The 18684-nt window shown below is 41.8% G+C and overlaps 1 protein-coding gene across 3 annotated transcripts; it reads right to left on the bottom strand.

The window, feature by feature from the left end:
• Window positions 1-625: 625 nt before the first annotated feature.
• LOC128757939 (trafficking kinesin-binding protein 1-like) lies at window positions 626-17097 on the bottom strand. 3 transcript variants are annotated; one of them, XM_053863593.1, is made up of 19 exons: window positions 16826-17097; window positions 14372-14615; window positions 13896-14110; window positions 10673-10749; window positions 10447-10563; window positions 9361-9461; window positions 9182-9287; window positions 9047-9125; window positions 8851-8981; window positions 8708-8782; window positions 7688-7825; window positions 6832-6908; window positions 6480-6728; window positions 5989-6257; window positions 3618-3736; window positions 3321-3528; window positions 3140-3245; window positions 2914-3039; window positions 626-2788 (listed from the first exon to the last, which is right to left on the bottom strand). In XM_053863593.1, the coding sequence occupies exons 4-19, from the start codon at window positions 10721-10723 to the stop codon at window positions 2203-2205; spliced, it is 2538 nt and encodes an 845-aa protein (XP_053719568.1). In that variant the 5' UTR covers window positions 10724-10749; window positions 13896-14110; window positions 14372-14615; window positions 16826-17097; the 3' UTR covers window positions 626-2202. The 3 variants fall into 3 exon arrangements, with proteins under 3 accessions (XP_053719568.1, XP_053719569.1, XP_053719567.1); XM_053863594.1 differs by lacking the exon at window positions 16826-17097 and having other exon boundaries at window positions 13896-14090; window positions 14372-14536; XM_053863592.1 differs by lacking the exons at window positions 13896-14110; window positions 14372-14615; window positions 16826-17097 and adding an exon at window positions 12634-13029.
• Window positions 17098-18684: the final 1587 nt, after the last annotated feature.

Genomic DNA, 18684 nt, shown 5'->3' on the forward strand with positions numbered 1-18684 from the left:
ACATAACAAAATGGAGCAACAAGACATTAAGCTCAGCTGCAAAAGTGACTATAAAGCACATTCACGCATCTCCTTGTTTCACCGTGTATCAGCACCTGTTGATCTGACAATCCTGCAGCTGCCCGTTATTAACGAATGAATAACACAAATGAGCTGATCCAATTTGATTTACTTTCTGTCCGTAGATCACTGGGCCCAGTCGGAATAAGCGTCGCTCTCCCAGTTTCATTGGTTAACCTTGAATTAGAATGACAACTGCAGGGAAATGCGTCAGCGGCATCAGTGGATCGCATCGGAGCCGCCGACAGCGTGGCCTTTTCGGGTTATTGCTGGTCCCGCACGGACACAGCGGTTTCATCATCTGCCGACGTCACGACGAACCCGCGGCGGAGTGACGACAATGGATCAGGACTGTGTTGACATGGAGCGACCGCTGGGGAGTGTTTCTCAAGAGCACCATCTGCTGGAGGATCTGACTCATGTAACGTCCGGCTCGTTGCTTGATGGGAGTTTTCATCTTCGAACGTTTGTTGCTCATTGACGCGATTCTTTCGGTCCCAAAAAAGAGCCCTCCTCGAGCTAGAGATGAAGAGCTCAAGCTCAACTTTATTTGGAAAATCTCATGCTCCGCGTTATATGGAGTGTGAGGGTGTTGTGATACAGGAGACGCACAAGGAATACAAGTTTAAATGGACAAACATGGATGAGCAGCAGACGTCTGAGGCACTACAGTGCTTCGATTAATTCACAACTGTTGAAATTATTGAGCTTTGTTTCGGTGGACGTCACGACAAAAACATGGCGCCTCAGTAAAACCCAAGAAAAACAAAGGTGCACCCGTGATGAAAAGGAGTCACAGTTCCCTCTAGTCAAGAACAGTGCTCGGCTCTGAACATAAAACAAACAATGTGGCACAAAAAATGAAAGTAGTCAACACACAGAGGTAGCACTGTTTGTTTTAAACCATGACATGAGTAAGACAAGAACATCAAGTGAAAACAAGGCAAACACAGTGCACTAACCCTGCTGCGGTGGGACGCAGCTACAGTTTGTTTGCTTGGCTAGTTCAATACTTTATATATTTTTTATGTGTAGGGAGCAATACTACTAGATAATTATACAATTCATGTAAAAGACTACTGCATAAAAAACATGAAAAAAGTAGCAGCAAAACCAGGTCTGTAAAGCCATTGCAATGCTTGGCATTTATGCATTTCCTTGTTTCATTTTGTAAATGTTTTTAGTGAAAAGAAGGTCAGCTTCTGCAGGAAGGGACAGAAATTTGTCACTAAAATATTGACAGATACATTTTACATTTTTATATCACTTAAGGACCTTGTCGGTCAGAAACTGCAGAGCCCAAAAGTGAAGACTGAAATCTTTTTAAGTTACAAGGGCAAAAACGTTTTAATTTCAATTATGTCAAATTTGAAAATGAAAAGGTGCATTTTTTAATAATAATAATAACGTGAAAAATAAATAGTTATAAATTTAGCTGCTGTTTTTGTGAAGAGAGTAAACAAATTCAGTTTTGTCCCCTGAACTGGAAGTAGGAGAATATCATATCTTAGAGCATTATCTATAGAAGAAAAGCGTGCTGAACAAAATAAGAGCATGACTAATTTAATACATTTTTTAAAATAATAAAACAAACTAAGAAGACTGCTTAGTTCATTTAATTCATTTATTCGAGGATCAAAATAATAATCTAAATCCAGATCAATGAATGAATGCTTCAAAAATTGTGTTGTTGGATAATATACATTTATTAATACAATAACTGCATTGTCTATATGTGCAACTTCAGCTTTGTTCAGTGTAACCTGTAGCTATATGGCACATGAAATAAATAAATAATTGTTAAATTACAATTAAAATAATGCAATGGACCATATGTATGCAAAAGGGAGCGGGAGAGACATTTCAAGGGCAATGGCGTTCATTTCATTTCACAAATTTAAATTGTACTTTGCTCATGGTGATGATGAAAGGCTATGAGACACAACAATTTGATTTGATTTTAAGTGCATAAGTGCAATTTCTGCCTTGTTTACTTAACGGGACACACGACGGAGCAAAGAGGTATTATTGCATTTTAAAAAAAGAGTCCTTATGAGCACACCAGGTGGCGCTACTTGCTCCATGTTGCTCTAGCAGGAGTGTTCAGTATCAGCAGTTGGACCCTCGAGGTGGTGCAGCAGTCTACTCTGGGGGTCCGGGTGCTTTCATGGCCATGCTAGCTCCCACCATGGCTGGGTAGCTCCTGTTCCGCCTCATCCCATCCGGTCCGAAGGGGGACACCGAGCGCCGCAGCCCCCCAAGTGGGCCAAGGATGGGACTGGGGCTCACCGCTCGGCTACTTCCTGGGGCTCCAGCCACACCCAGGCGCTTGACTTTGTCCAGTAAGTTAAGGTTGTGGACGGTGACACTGACGTCCGTCTGGCTCTCACAGTCTCTTCCCCTCTGTCTCCCACGCATCCCTCGGGTCACTTCCTTCAGGATGGAGCGTGCTGGCTTGGACGCTAGGAAGTTGTCATACGATGGACTTTTGAAGTCAAAGCCCTCTGAGGTCTGCACCACACCTTGACCGGTCGGTGAGTTAGGAGGGGTCGAGGGACGCAAAGAGTTATGATCACGTGGTGTGTTTGGTGTTATGGAAGTGCTGAGTAGGACCCCGTCACTGCTCTGAGTGTGCTCTGGACTCTGGTGGTACATGGCTGCAGAGATGCCTCTCTCCTGCAGAAGGCGCACAAGCCCAAGAGAGGTGCTGGTGGTGCGAGTTGCATCCCTGCACGAGGACAAAAAAAAACCCTTCCCTGTTAGAGGTCATGCTCATGTGCACAACATGGTCACTTCACACAGCAACAATCAGGAAACCCAGTGGTTAAGCAACTGAAAGCATCGGGGACTTGCCTGAGGTTAGTCGAGGACTCTGAGGGTCTCAGACTGAGTCTGTGTGGAGTACAAGGTGTGGCAGCAGGAGTACCCAAAAGACTGCTGGTCATCACACAAGCGGACGACGCCGGGATGGGATTGACACTGTGCCAGGAGCATCCGACAAGACAACAATCAATGACTGAAGAAGCATGAACGCTGTGGCGTCAACCTCAAGTGCCTTTCCAACCAACACGCATGTTACCTGGGAGTGACCCTCGTCTGCTCGTCGGTAGGGTGGAGGATCCTGCAGGTGGTGAAGGTGTAAGTCGAGCTGGTGTGAGCCATGCTCTTGCCGGGATAGTAGGCAGCTGAAAACCAAAGTCAGCCAGTCACATGACACAGTGTCAGTGTCCAAAAGAGAAGAATGAGGAGTGGGTCTTTACCGAAAGCATCTGTGTTACTGAGATGAGGAGAAGGAGATGGAGAGGGTGGAGACAGTGGAGCCAACCCTGCTGCTGGCTGAGTGATGTTGGGGTCAGCACTGCTGGAGGCGCAGGGGAGGGCAGGGGAACCCACGGCTGAGGAGATGGGTAAATTTTGGAAGTACTGACCTCGAGGTTCATCCTCCTCAAAACCTCCCCACGGATACACCTGGGCAGGAGGCAGTCATTGAAATGTGTGTAATGGACTGGCTGTGTAACAAGTATGAGGAAAACATGTCAAATGAACGCATCACTAACCTGCTCCAGCTCCAGTTCTAGAGGTCGATATCCTTTGGACACAACCCCAGGTCTGGGGTCAAGAATCACGCCAAGATGAGGCTGAGCCAGCTGCTGCCAGTGATGGAGAGTGGCAGAACCTGATGGCGACACACAACTGCAGGTTTCTTCTCGCTCATCTCTGATGTTGACTCAGATCAACGTTATTAAAAAACAAATACAAATTTGACCAGTGTTCACCAATGGCTAGCATTCTAAATTGACCACAAATGTAAAAAAAAAAAGTAAAGTAAAGTAAAAGTAAAAAGACAAGTAAAAGTTGCTCATATTATTTTCCAAAAAGTAGAAACCATCTGGTTTACATTGTTAAAAGAGACACCTGGGATTATTAGACATTTATACTGAAAAAAATAAGGTTCTTTTAGCGCGCTAGTTTCCAAAGCCCTCTCTATACTGTATATAAATAGTGTGAGGATTTAATAAACACGAATTAAATGCAAGGACAACGCCATCTACTGGGACATTTTAATTAATGCAATTTACATAACTCTTCATTGGCACGTGTTCCATATATTATTTCCCTTTTAATTTGTTCTCATAGACCCAACTTTAAGTTTGCTCTCCTATATCCATATAGATGATTTCCCAGCTGCACATCAGATCACATCAAATCCATTATTAATATTTTCATTATTTCGTCACACATTTAGTTCTGTTTACCTTTTTAATATTCGACTTTCATACAGCATTATATCAATATGTTGCTCCTTTAAGGTCTTTCTAAAAACTTCGCCTTCCAGCAACAGTGAGTATTTTTAGTTTTTCTTATACCTTTTCTTATGTAACAATGGATTTATGTAAATGTATTACATGAATGTTGTGTATGTAAATACATGTTTCTCAAAATATAAAGATGTTTATTAACAGAAGACACAAGGTTTGTTTTTTGCCTCTGCAGGGAGAGGATTTTTGCTGTATCACGATGAAAAAGGAGCCTCAACTGTTTTCATTCTACCAAGGGGACTTGGCTCAGCTGTGACAGAGACTTCTGGGTCATGTGGTGAGACTAAAGGTTGACTCATGAGCCCTCAAAAAAAAACTTCTATGTTCTTCCTAACCATGGACTGACAACAGATTAGCACAAAAAAGGAAGATATGAGAGAGGGAATGTAGAAATAGTGAATTAAGGCTCAGACACCGCCACCTCGACAGAGAGACCATGGTGGTAAAAAGAGAACAGAGACAGAGTGAAATGACAAAAAAGAAAAGAGGAACACAGAAACAAAATGGAGAACCAAAGGAAGGAGAAATGTTTTTATTGGCAAAGCATGAGTTGACTGAAACATTGAAAAGCAAACAGACAGTCAGAAGAAAAGATGAAAAGCTGAGCAGGTGGATGAATAGAGATAGATGATGGATGCAAACAAGACTGTTAAAAAATGTACTAACAATTCCAGCTTTTCTCTGAAGTCTAGTTTTCAGCCTGGGAGTAGGTGGTGATTCGAACCCATGTTTATCAACTAAGTTCTACACATTGAACAATACCCAGATGAAGCTCTTTGGACCATGTGTTGTTATTATAATAATAATTATTATTATTATTGTTATTGATAATGAATTATAATTATAATACCAGTGTTTACGGAAGTTTAAAAACCAATAATAAATCTACATACATACATATTGCATTAAGGATTTTTTAATGATTTAAGTTATTCAATTGTGACATCTCACTTTCATATGCTCAAATAAGCGGATGAAACATTGTCATTTTTATAAAATCAAGGTTCATAAAGAGTCACATGTCAGTCGAGCATATTTGGACTATTTTCAGTGGTAGTAGTATTTTTAACAGCAAAACGATATTGACCCTAAATATTGGTGGATTAAACACAATATCACAGAGAACTATCCATCAGATTAGGAAGATTTGGATAATATTTCTTTATGGGACAATCATTTTAAACACGGTGAGTGGCCTCACTGTGCGGCAAGTGAACCTACAACCATCCCCGTGGCTGTGCGTCTCGGCCATAGCTGTTTGTGGAGGTGAAAGGCCCTGACTTGTGATGGTACATGAGAGACCAGAACGAGTTGAAGAGCATGAGAGAAAGAGGCCGGCCTTTCACGCTCTTCATCCTCCTGGTCCCGGGTCTGTGTCGAGCCCACCTCCGTCCTCTCTCCCTTTCGATGCACACACCGGCCTTCCTCGCCCAGCCCCACCCACTCTCGCTCTCCCAGTCCTGTATTTGGCCGGTTCTACACTCCTGTCCCATCTCACTCTCTGAGTCCCAGTTACTCTTACTCGCCCTCTTAGTCACGCACCCTTTCAGCACATCTCCCTCCCTCTTCCTTGGGACACTGTATGTGACATCACCATTTTCACTCTCACCTTCAAGAGGTTTGACAATCTGGAGCTTGTCAGGAAGGTAGGGCCCCCTAGAGGCCCACAGATGAAGGTTTCCCAGTGACATGATGGTCTCAGACGGGGTGATGTGGCTCTCCTGACCCAACATGCCACGGTGTCCTCCTCCCCGACGATCACGCTCCTCCTCAAAGAAATGCCTTTCGCTCAGGTTGTTCTGCCGGCGCAGTGACAGGCGACGGAGAGCCAGTCGAAGATCCTCTGCACCGCTCTGCTTTTTGCTCCGCCCCTCTGAGCTGTAATGAGGGAACGATTACAAATATATCTCCTGAGACACAGTAAATACAGAAATATATGGAAAAAGATTGTAACATAAGTCATCAAATGCACTTGAACTGCATTGAATCAATCACAAATAATTGATACGCAAAACATTAAACACACAACACACAGAATTAAAAACATAAAATAAATGTAAAAACACAAAAGTGAGGAACGTTTCTTTTAATACTCCTCACCTGTCCTGATTCGCCGTGGACTCGATCAGAATGCTTTGAGTCCGGTTGTCAAGGGCAAGCCCGTCTCCACCCAACTCCCCTCCGTACATGCTGGAGTGCGGCGTGGAGAGGCCGCTTGACTGTGGCGAAGTACGAGCTGACAGCGACTGATTAGAACCTGGGATGTTGGAACTGGTTGGAGTCAGAGAGCGCTGGCGCACCGTCTGGTTGACGTTCTTGACCGTCTCAAAAACACGCTTGCGATGGCTCCTGCAAGAGTGCAGACGTGTCCTCCTGGGTTCCTTCACCATGCTCCAACGTTGTCACATGAACAAAGCTTTTCTTAACAGTTAAGGACCAAGTCTGGACCTACTTTTGCTCCTCGCACTCAGGGTCGTCCAGGCTCAGCTCCTTCCTCATTGTGCCTTCAATCTCGGCTGCAATAGAATCCTGCAACACAAATCTCATGAGCGACAACAATGTTCAACATGAAACTTCCAGGGCCTGAGAGTGGACTACCACTTAGTCGTAAAACATCACTGGCTCACAAAAAGATGATTTTGCGAGTGTAATCTCAATATCACCCTCAAACATGGGTGAAGTTCTAAATGTTGCTGAATGGGTAGTTTCCAATTCCTCCCCAAAACTGAAATAGAAAATCGAGAAGCACTTGCAGTGTGTAGTCATTTCTGATGAGGAAATTCTGGCTCTGTTTAAAACTAAGAATACAATTTAAAAAAAAATAAAACAAACGAAAAGTAATGCTACTGTGAGGATGTCCACATCCTGTATATGTGGCCTTAGTTGCTTCTCCCATGTTTCCAGGAACTGGGTGAGGCCACAGGTGTGCTTCCCATTTGAGTTGTTGTATTTGCTTGGATGTTTCTACTCTGAGCAAGCGCAGTTCTTCATTTTATTTATTTACGTTGTGTGTCTCAAAACCTTTTGTCTTCTGCACCTGCTTGTGAGTTTAATGTTTGTGGATATTGCATTAACTGTGAACATTCTTTTGAACAGAACCTTCGTGGACTTTGTCTTCCTCTAGTGGACTCGATATTCGGAAATTAAAACGACTTTACTTAAATCTTAAAAAGCAATGATGGCACTATCAATTACTGTAACATTTATCACACTACATGTGTTGTTATTTGGGGTAAAATGATCAAAAGAATAATGACTACCAAAAAGAAACTGCTCTTATTGTGAGCCTGCTTTTGTGCTGTACTCACCATGGGGAAAAGTCCGAGGGGATGGTAGCGCCGGGGAGTCCCAGCAGGAACGTTTCGGTTCCTCAGGTTCTTCAGCTCCTCCTGAGCTTCATGTAGCATTTCTATGCATTCTAGGTACTTCTCCTCCAACTCCTGAAGCTGTTGCATCATAAATATAAATGGTTTAGAATACGGATGCACCGATCAGGGCCGATCAGCCAGAGTGCCGATCACCACCGATCACCGATACTGATCACATGGATTGACGATGAATTTGTAATCAAAATGATGAGACCTTCTGTGTTCGTGACGTGAAAAATGAACCATTACGTCATTTTAATTCAGAAATGTTATATACCTTTTCAAGGAGGAAAACAATAGAAAAACCTTGCAGAATGCAGCAACTATTCTGTCAGAAGGACAAGTGAAAAGCATTTTATTCGACGTGAGACGTTGCAGTTGGGTGAAGCTGCTTGTAACAGGCTCTGAGAGAGAGAGAGAGAGAGAGCACTCAGTGGAAGCAGCTGTCTTCCACCTCTGCATTTATGAATGTTTATAAATGCATATAGTTTAGCTTCAGGTGGCTAAAGAACACTGCATCCGACTCCACCTGAGAAAGGCTGGTCATCTAGCTCAGTGAAATTGATGCTTATTTCTTGGACAATTTGCTTAGCGTTTCGAATGTCACACTCGGACCTGGAAGTGTCACTAAGTGTTAGAGTAACGGTGCTGGTGATTCAAACGGCGTATTTAATTTTTTAATTGTGATGCAGGATTCGAAGTTTAAGTGACAGATTGAAAGAACCTCTACAGCAGACATACTGTTGCCGAGTTTGCAGCGCACCACAACCAGTGGGGCTTCACCAGCGAGCCAGATGTCACATGTGATCGTTTATTGTTGTGATCGGCAATGACAGGTAGTGATCTGCATTCACAGATCACACTGCTATCGGCCGATCATGATCGGTGACTGGTCGATTCGAGCATCCCTAATTTCAGAATGAACTTCATTCCTAAATACTGAATGAACTTGCTCATCACCTCAGCGGTCAGCTGCCTTTGCGCGTCCTTGGCTGCGATCAGGTGCTGAGACAGCTCCTCGTTCTCCACTGCGTACTGAACATAAGCAGATTTGCGCATTACACCATGAAATATATCCAAAGGACAGGTGCTATGTATCTCACAGATTTGGCTTTCTTCTGCAGGTCAACAATCTGAGAGAGCAGGTGTGTGATCTCCTCTTGCTGTCGGGAGGCGTCATCGGTCTTGCGAGCTAACTCGTCTGCGATTGTGGAGATCTGGAGGCTGGACAGTCCTGAGAGAGGCAATACTGGTCAAGTTCTCAATGCAACAGATATGAGGGTCCGAGATGAGACTCACTGAGTTCCTTCACACAGTCATTGACAAGCTGCTGTTCCTTTTCCTCGTAGGTTTCCGTCTCTGACTTCAAATGACTGGCCTGGAAGCAACGTGATGAGACAACATTTGCATTATCAAAAAGGCTCAACCACGTACCTCAGAGCGAAGCGACAGGTTTTCCTCCTCCAGCTCCTTCAGTTTCTTCTGCAGTGTGTCGCTCACAAAGGCTCCTGCTGCCAAGTCCAGCCTGCTCTTCCGACCCCTTTAGTACAATCAAATAAGGGATGAGTCAGCAGTCGACCGTTTTTAAACGGTTGTGTGTGAACAGCTGTTACGTTGGAGAGCTGGTGGACTCATCTTCACACTCCTCAGCTGCATTGGTGTAAAACTGCAGCAGCTCATCCTTCAAGTTCAATTCATGGTGCAGCTGCGCCACCTACAGACCCCGGGAACCGACACATTCATACATGGGAATTTGAGTTGAGTTTTGAAAGCAGGTTTGATTATGACCTTCAGTGGTGGTGAATAAATTCAGCATATCTATAACTTCATTTCAGCTAAAAAAAAAACAGATAGGGAATGAGTTATATACATTTATGTGGTGTTTAACTAACACTGTCCAAACACTGACATATTTGGTGGCTTTTACAAGGATTCAGTTTTAACACTGCCTTTTGAGCTCAGTTATTTTTATTGATTTATTAGCACAAAACATTGTCATCATAAACTAGCTGACATTTTACTACTAAATACTCCGACATCAACATGAGCATTCTACACCACCTTTGAAGATTTCCTTGTGACGTTAATACTCATTTCATTCACTGATTTTCTTTCTTAAACTGATAGAATAGAATACAATAGAATACAATAGAATAGATGGCCTTTATTTGTACCACAGTGGGAAAAATTGGTCCTTTTTCTGCTCTTCTGGACACTTCAATTAAAACATACTTGTTCTTCCTACATTAGATGCTTCATTTTTTACTGACATTAACAGTTTTCTGGTAGCGACATTCTGGTCTTGCTCATAGCAGTAAAAGTGGAGTATGATAAAGGAAACTCATATTTGAAAGGGTTTCAAACAAATTTAGAGTCACGTCTAAGTTTCCAGTGTGTGTCAGAACCAGACCTGTGAAGTCTAGAATCTGAATCTGAATCTGAATCTGAATCATAAAACTTAATTAATCTCGAGGGAAATTCTGTTTGTAACATGCTCTGTACACAACATATAACTATAAAATGATCTATAAATCTATTAAAAAATATATAAAATAAATACCTAAAATAAATATCTATAAAATAACTAAAATGAAAATAAATGTTAATTAGAACCTGCACAAAAAAGTCACTTACTTTAATGGGCCTTCTATGACTACAGTGGAAGACAAAAGAAGAAATGACTTAATTACTGTAATGACCTCTTCTCTGATCTGTCCCACTTGTTCCTCCAGATAGTCATTTCGCTCGCTCAGTACTCGATTCTTCTTCAAGAGCGACTGACCGATCTTTGCTGCCAGCTCCAAGTCTCTCTCTTTCTGTGATGTGAATGAGAGAAACATGGCGTGAGAATGAAGGAGAACAGATGAAGTCAGAGTTAGAATTGTGTCGTGTGTCAACAACTGGGATACAAACGCATTTCCTCACCTCCTCCAAAAGACGTGTGACAGCATCAATATCATTGTAGGTTTTGGTCATCTGGCCCACTCTGTCTGCACATAGCACTGCGAACGATAGTGAGAGACATTTATTCATTACTAACGAAAAAAGAAATTAAAAAATAAAATAAAAATTTAAAAAAAGCTCCATTAACCTGGATGCATGAATGTGTGACGCATTATATAAAGCACAAATTACAAAGTCATCCTCATGAAGGTTATTGACAGGTCACGTTTTGTTGGCCGTGATGTCAGTAGGCAAATAATCAGGGCAGCATTAACAAGGTGAATTTGTTTTCCATGGCGCACAGAATTCGGCAGAGCTGCCCTGCGGTCTTAACACGCATCGACCCCGTGCTTAAATCAATAAGGGCTAGTGGCCTACGAGGTTATTGATCATCATGACTTTGTTTCAACTAGCTTCTGTCAAAACATTTTTGAGAGGGTATCGGATATGAGTAAACAAAACATGACATTTGCCATTGTTCCAATCTCCAGGTCTGATCTTTAAGATAACTATATGAAGCAGCTACCCAGTCTGTTTTTATTACTTTATCTTATACTTACTTTATTACAATTACTCTTATTTCCTTTTTTGTGCATCTTAGTGTTGTGGCCCAAACCGGAGCTGTGACTTGCGGGATTGAAAGTTTTATCCCTCTTAATGTCACATGACAAAATTGAAATGATTCTATTGATGAAAAAATTGAATGATTCAGTCAGAAACACAACTATGCTTATGCTTGTTTCATAGAACATAATTTAAAAACTTTAAAAGTGCATTTTGAAAAAGTTGCTAATTATGCAATACATAATGCATAATACATAATGAGAAAACTTTATTAATCCTGAGGGAAATTCTGTTTGTAACTTGCTCGGTACACAACATATAACTACAAAATGATCTATAAATCTATAAAAATCTATAAAATAAATATCTAAAATAAATATCTATAAAATAAAATTAAAAAAACTATAAAATGAAAAAAAAAGTTAATTAGAACCATAATCTGCACAAAAAAATGTCAATGACGACAGCGTGACTACACATATTGAAGCACGCATAAAACTAACATTGACTTGAGCCACAGTTTCGGTCTGTCCTTGTAAGCGGCTTTACGTTGAGTTTCACCTTATTTCTAAGGTAATCAATTGCAGTAAGTTTAAAATAAAAAAAACTGCTTTTGAGTGAAAACCCCAGCAAGGGCTCATGAGATGCACTGCAATGCTGACAAAGCAAAATGTGACTCTTCATTTTAGCACACTCCGAACTTCAATAATGCGGAGCTGGCGAACAAAAATAATGTCTTCTCACTTAGGGATCGGTGCTTAAATTAATGTACACATCAACATAGAAGTCTCACTGAATATCTGTACAAAATGAATCCTTTTCCTGATTAACTTAAAAAAAATGAAATATATAAGAGTAAGAGGCAATTTGAAGAAAAAAAACTAAAGGTAAGGTAAGCATTTTCAAAATTGTAGTGTCCCTTTTAACCTGCAGTGTAATTCATTTCTTAAAATACGGAAATGACTGTGTTTGTCACTCGTATTAATATTTCCTCCATTTATACAGCACTGGTGGCGTGCCTCCACACCAAGCGCAGCAGAACAATATTTCCCGTGTCCTCAAATGGCCTGAGAGGGACAGAAGACAGACTCGTAAACAAAGTCATGGTGTGGCTAACCTTTGGTCATAGATAAGATAGAAATCACTTTGAAGAAGAAATGACGACGCTTGAGATGAAGCGACAACCTCTGTACACAAATGTGCTCAATCAACTGGATGAGACGCTTCATAAAATGTTCTGTAGCATGACTGATATATGGTAAATATTACATTTATTTGACATTTCAAATCACCTCTTAATTGTTGATGCTGTTAGCTGCTCTATCACACATCATTAAATAAAGTCACAGAGAAAACATGAAATATTGTTCATCCTTTACCTTTCTTGTCCTTCTTGTTTCTCTTGTTATTGACACGGGATTCTTTCTTTGCTAGCGTCAGGGTCTCACTTTTGACCTCCATCTCAAAGCTCCTCACTGACACACACAGCAGCTACAACAGAAACACTGCACACTTTTCCCCAACTCAGCCTCAGACTAGGGACTATTCCACCCACATGGGACCCCCTGTGACTGCGCGGAACCAGTGTGAGCTACTATCTCTCTCTCTCTCTCTTCTACTACTGAACCTCTGGAAGCCTCCAGGCATCCACTGCCATGCCAGCATAGATCTATTTACAATTGTTGGCAGTACTTTTACCTATGATTCGACATACAAAATACAGCAAATACTCAAAATAAATGATATTACAAGTAGGCTATATTCTTATCATTTAAATAATAATAATTTGAACATCAAAATGTCTTTTGACAATGCCACTGTTTTCCTGAGCAGGAGGGCGGAAGACAGATTTTTTTCTCATCTAAAATACTACAAACATTGAAGAAGAAAATAATTTGTCCCATGTAAAAACTGCCATTACTATAATAAAGCCTTACAAGTAAATACGTTTGCGCTTGGTCTTTGGTGGATGGAACTACGGAGCACCCTAGACCGGTCGCCAACTTAACAGAAGTTCACTGACAGACACAAAGTTTAGTCATCAATTAAACTCTGTATGTTGTTGGAAGCCTGCAGCCCACAAAGGACAAACTCCCACAGAAAACATTACCATGAGCACTTTTGAACCCACCACTCTTGCACTGTCTTTCCACTCTTACTGTTCTATTTTATGTCATGAAGCTGTTAAACACATTAACAGATCCCGTGTAACACGCAGTGGTAAAAGCTCCCAAAACCCATTGAGGACATGTCAAAATTGGATCATTACAGATACAAATTGGACACGGGCAGTTTGGGGTCACATTGATCCGCTGTCACCAGTTTGTTTTATACTACGCTGCTGACCTCCAGGGATACTGCAGAGCAGCACGCTGGGTTCAACCTTACTCAGACTCTCTCTAGACGTCTCGTGACATTAACTTAACTACCTCACAATGCAGCATTTACACATAATGTAGAGCAATGCTAATCTACTTTAAATACACTAGACTGATTTTTTTCAGCCATTTGCAATATGACTGGCCAGAATAACTTGCATGTATTTTTTTTGTCAGAGCCTGACCAAAATTCTGGCCTTCAGCTTGACCTCCAGAGATGGTGTAAATCTGTTGTGCTTTTCACAAAGACTTGCCATACTCACAGAAGTATTTAAGCGTCTCTTCAATCTGCTCAGTGGTCAAGTCGATCTGAGCGTCAGGTGCCACGAGGGGAGTCTGCAGCCAGTCATTGTTGTCGTAACCGTAGACCGTATCGGCACGTAGCCGGTACACTGGTAACTGCTCCTCCAACAGACTGATGATCTCAAACTCTGGAAGATCAGTGCTGTTGCACACATCTGAAGAGACGACAGGAAAACTGTTAAGGTTAAAGCTGCTGTTTATGGACTGAATAAAACATTCAAAACATCAACAAGAAACAACACAGTCAAGCCATTGTTATATAATTGAGATCTCGTAAAACTGATTTCTAAGTAACAGTCAAATCCTGTTTATGCATGTCCAAAACAGATCTACAGATGTCATGAAATGTAGTGTTTATCATTGTTATTTTTCACCCTGGCTGTGTTACTAGTGACACCCCCATTATAGTCACGCAAATGCATTATTACTCAGGTACCTGTGATGGTCTCTGCGTCCCTGCAGTCAGGTGGCGCTGTGTAAAACAGACTGCACTCTCCCTCGCTCACATACTGCTCCTCGTTAATGTGGGGCTGATCCGAGTCAGGGTCGGGGTCAGGGTCCGGGACAGGGGTCTGGGAGGGAGCTGGGGAGGCCAGTTTGTGGCACACCTACCACTGCTCAAGAGAAACAGTGGCCATGTGGCCCTCGGATCTGAAGGTCCAGAAAGGGGATGCTGTGACCTAGAGAAGCGGAGGAAGGGCGGGTCAGATATCTCAAATTAACAAGTTATGTTAAGGGATTTAAAACTGTGGGTCATGAAAAAAGAAAGAAACCATGACCTGAATCGGATATGGTTGAGAATCAAAAGGAAAATAAGTTCATTTTTACAGCTTAAACAATCATTCTCTATTTTGCTAATAAAAACTGAAAAGTTAAATTAGAATCACTGGTTGCTGAATGGCAGATACATGTGATCATTCGCTATAAAATACATTTTAACAATGCTCTGATTTGATGTTATTTATTAAACTATATCTGTATAATGATGTTGCCGGTGTAGCACTCTGTGTGAGGCTCATGGTGGATGGTGAAGTTTGTGAACCTGGACCATCAACCCCTATTGTGTTCCCCCTGCCATTACTCCAGGACTTTTGTTTTGAATTTGATGCTGTCGCTCACACATTATTGATAATGTGTTTATATCAATATTGTGAAGCACATTTACAAAATCTTTTAAAAATAGTGAACCGATTGATTAAGTGCACTCTAGTGGACAACAGTCTAAAAATAGTTTCTATGGGACAGTGAAGAAGTGAAGTGTAAGGTGTGGCAGCTCACTTTGTACTGAATGTAGTTCTCGTGCTGCATTGCTCTTTGATAGTTGACTCATCATAGGTTACCTGAGCGTTTCCGTGGGTGTGAAAGCACCCCTGTTGTCCTGTTCTGGGGCACACCAGTCAAATGGCAGTTTATTGACCAGAGGGAATGGCTAGGTTTCTACCCTACCCTCAAGCACATCTTGGCATCACAAAAATGCAGCACATGATAATAAGTCATGGTTATTGCAATGCTTCAAAAGCTTGATGAGATTTTGTTAGCTGTGTGTCACTGCAGATGCACCACAGCTGGTGAACACAGGAGATCTGAAGCAGGTCTGCAGCCAGTTACATCAAACAGCGTGGGATATAAAAAGACACAGTTGTCACTTACGCAGAGATAAATGGGTTTGCAGGTGGGACTGCATTACCCTGTTTTTCTTGTGCACACAGAGCAAGTGAAGACGCACAGATCTATGCTTTATAGCTTCTCGAACAATGAATAAATAAGCTGTTTGATTTGTATGACACAGCCTGTAGTTGATCGTTTTTTTTCATTCTACTGAACTCACTCTGTGTCCTCATCAATATTCTGATTTCCGTCAACAAATTCGTTTCGGCACGTTTAATATTTCTGCTCCATGGAAAAACAATGAAACGGAACCTTGTGAAACTATTTTTTTTTTTAATCCAAATTTTAAAAAGCATGCAGCCATTTCATTTTGAACCCATAGTTGAAAATAAGTTTCACAATGCACAACCAGCATCGTCCACCGCCTTATTAATGGAAAAATATAATAACAATAAAAAAAAAAAACATGTTTTTTTTTTTACATAAAACCAAAGAAAACTGAGTTGAACAATACTACGTGAAAACAGAAACACAATCACTGAGTTTGAATTTTGTCTTCACCAGGTCTTTGTGGCCATTTAGCAACAGAGATCTTTGCACTTTCACTCACTGGTGCCACAGCGAATCATGAATGGGCCAACTGACGTTTGTCCAAGGTCAGGACAGCGGAAGAGGAAGATAAGTCTTTGAATTCAGCGCAGAGGTTTCAGTTGTGAAGTAAGGGTCACAACTGTGCAGATCTCATTATGAAAAGAAATAGTAGAGACAGACGTCCCTCCACTCACCAAAGGTCCAGGTTGACTAGCATCAACACAGATGTTAGGAACTCTGCCAACCTGCTCTGCAAACAGCCACAGCTGCTTCATGCAGAAAGCTTCCCAAGTGTCACCTAAGATGACACTTCCATGGATTATCCATCCAAAAGAGAGGAGACCAGAGGCAGCCCAGATTCACCAAGCTGGACAGTAAATATGTTGGTTTGGCTGCAAGCACTCTGGGTTGGGAACCAATGCAGTGTGCAGTACACAAGTAGTGTGCAGTAAAACTGGTATTCATGTTTAAGGCTCAGTAAAAAGGTCAATTCATTACTTGATTAAATATCATACTATTTTGTAATTATATGTAAGCAAGTTGAGGGTGTGGCTTCACTGCCCAGACTCTGTGACGTCATAGCGCGGATGCGGATCTTGGTTTGATAGCTGTGCCCTTACTGTGCTCTCACGTTCTAAACAACACGGCAGACAGAGCAACGTGGCTGTCGACCTTACGGTCAAGTACTCACACGAAGTTGGCGTTTCCGGTGTCAAACATTCAAATCCGCCAGTCGAGGATAAGGACAGGAGCTCAATGATGGGTGGCGGTCAGGGTGCTGTCAGGCCAAGTTAGCTCACCAATGACGCTCGGACGTGAGTTCCAATCTGCCCAGGCTCCTGTCGAGGCAGCTTCCTCTCGGGTTTTAAAGTAGCATCACTCTGCGTCCATCCCGCCAGCGTCCATCTCCTAAATTCAGTAGCTTGATGGATTCTGGAGCAAATCAGTGGCGTCAAACATTGGGAAAACAGGACTTCCCTTCGGGGAATTTCAAAATAAAAGCTCTCCTCCTGCGCTGAAAAGGAAATAATAATAGCAGGTTCCCCGAGTTTGTCATTAATTGCCAATGCTCCTAATACACCAAACTAAACAACAAACCATACCATTAGCCACTTAAATAAGTCCGTTTTCTGTTTGGGCAAAGGAATGCTTCACAGCTGGGTGTACAGGAAGTCCTGTAGTGTTTAAACATTTGGTTAAAGAGCACATCCTAAAGAAGCGCTTCTGCTGTGACTATACATGTACTTTTTGAACAACAGGCACTACATCAAACAACATCAATGTGGCGTCTGTGATTATTCCGAACGTCATCTATATCCACACTACTTCTCAGATTTGGCCTATGCTCCTCTCCCCACCATCTGCACGCAGTGTGGGATAAATGGACCACTGTGTTCCCGTTCCAAACCTCTAGAGGTCATTTCATGGATTAATGCAATGATGGTTTATTTCCATGAGCTATTGCTGACAGACATCATGATTGTCTTGCTTTCACTATGACAAAATAAAATAGAATATAAGAATTATGCTACCTAGTCATGCAGATCTGGAAGGTCTTGACCAGTTGTTTCACCTTTTCTGTTTCAAATGGGTCACCATTCATTATGATAATTCCCTTCGCGCTGACATGAACACCACCCCGTGTAAATGGGTCCGTAGCTTTTAGCACCTACACACGATGGCACTGCTACTGATAACTCCTTTAGAATTTCAAGTTTGCTCATGACACAGTGATCCTCTGCCTAGTCAGCAACAATGAACAGGCCTACTTGTAGCAGATGGAGAGGCTGACATGCTGGTGTAGCTCCCATGTTCAAGGTAGCTTTATGTGCATTACATACAGAGGATTAAAATGTCATTATTCGGCAGCCTGCGCGGTGACATAAATGATTTAAAATACAATATAAACAACATATATGCCTGTTGTGTGCATGATGAGAAATAGCAGCAACCATAGCACAGAGTGCAGTAACAAGGCTACTTGTGCACAGTGAAGTAGCTTAATGCTCATTGCACCCAATGCAATGTAGCTTGAAAAGTAATGTGGACCAGACTCAGGGGAAGGTGGTGGATCTATGGAGGCAAAAGAACTAAGCTTGTCTGAAAACCAGTGGCAAGACCATTGAGAGTGGCTTCGCCATCCAACAGTCTACTTATGCCTCTTCTTGCAAATATTCTTCAAACCCATGTAGAATGTGAGATACAAGACTTGGATTTTCATAAGACTTTTTATAAGATTTTCTACAGTACATAAAAAAAACAGGCAGCCTCTTTTTCATATAGGCTGAACAGCTACCATTTTACGGTCAATAAAAAGAGTAATAAACGAAAGCAGAGGAAGAAGATCATAGCATTCTCCAAAATTATTTGGACAGCGCTCATTTTAGTTGCAAGACATGCAAGGTGGAGCGGGAGCCTGGACTTCCTCTGAAGAAGCGAGTGTCTTTTGTGCTCATCATCAGATGAACAGCAACATCATTCTTCCTGCCAATAGACAAAGAGCAAACGGCACACTGGTGGTTCGTGTTTCATTTTTGATAACCGTCTTAA

The sequence above is a fragment of the Synchiropus splendidus genome, chromosome 4 (assembly GCF_027744825.2).
Source record: "Synchiropus splendidus isolate RoL2022-P1 chromosome 4, RoL_Sspl_1.0, whole genome shotgun sequence".
Classification (NCBI taxonomy): domain Eukaryota; kingdom Metazoa; phylum Chordata; class Actinopteri; order Syngnathiformes; family Callionymidae; genus Synchiropus; species Synchiropus splendidus.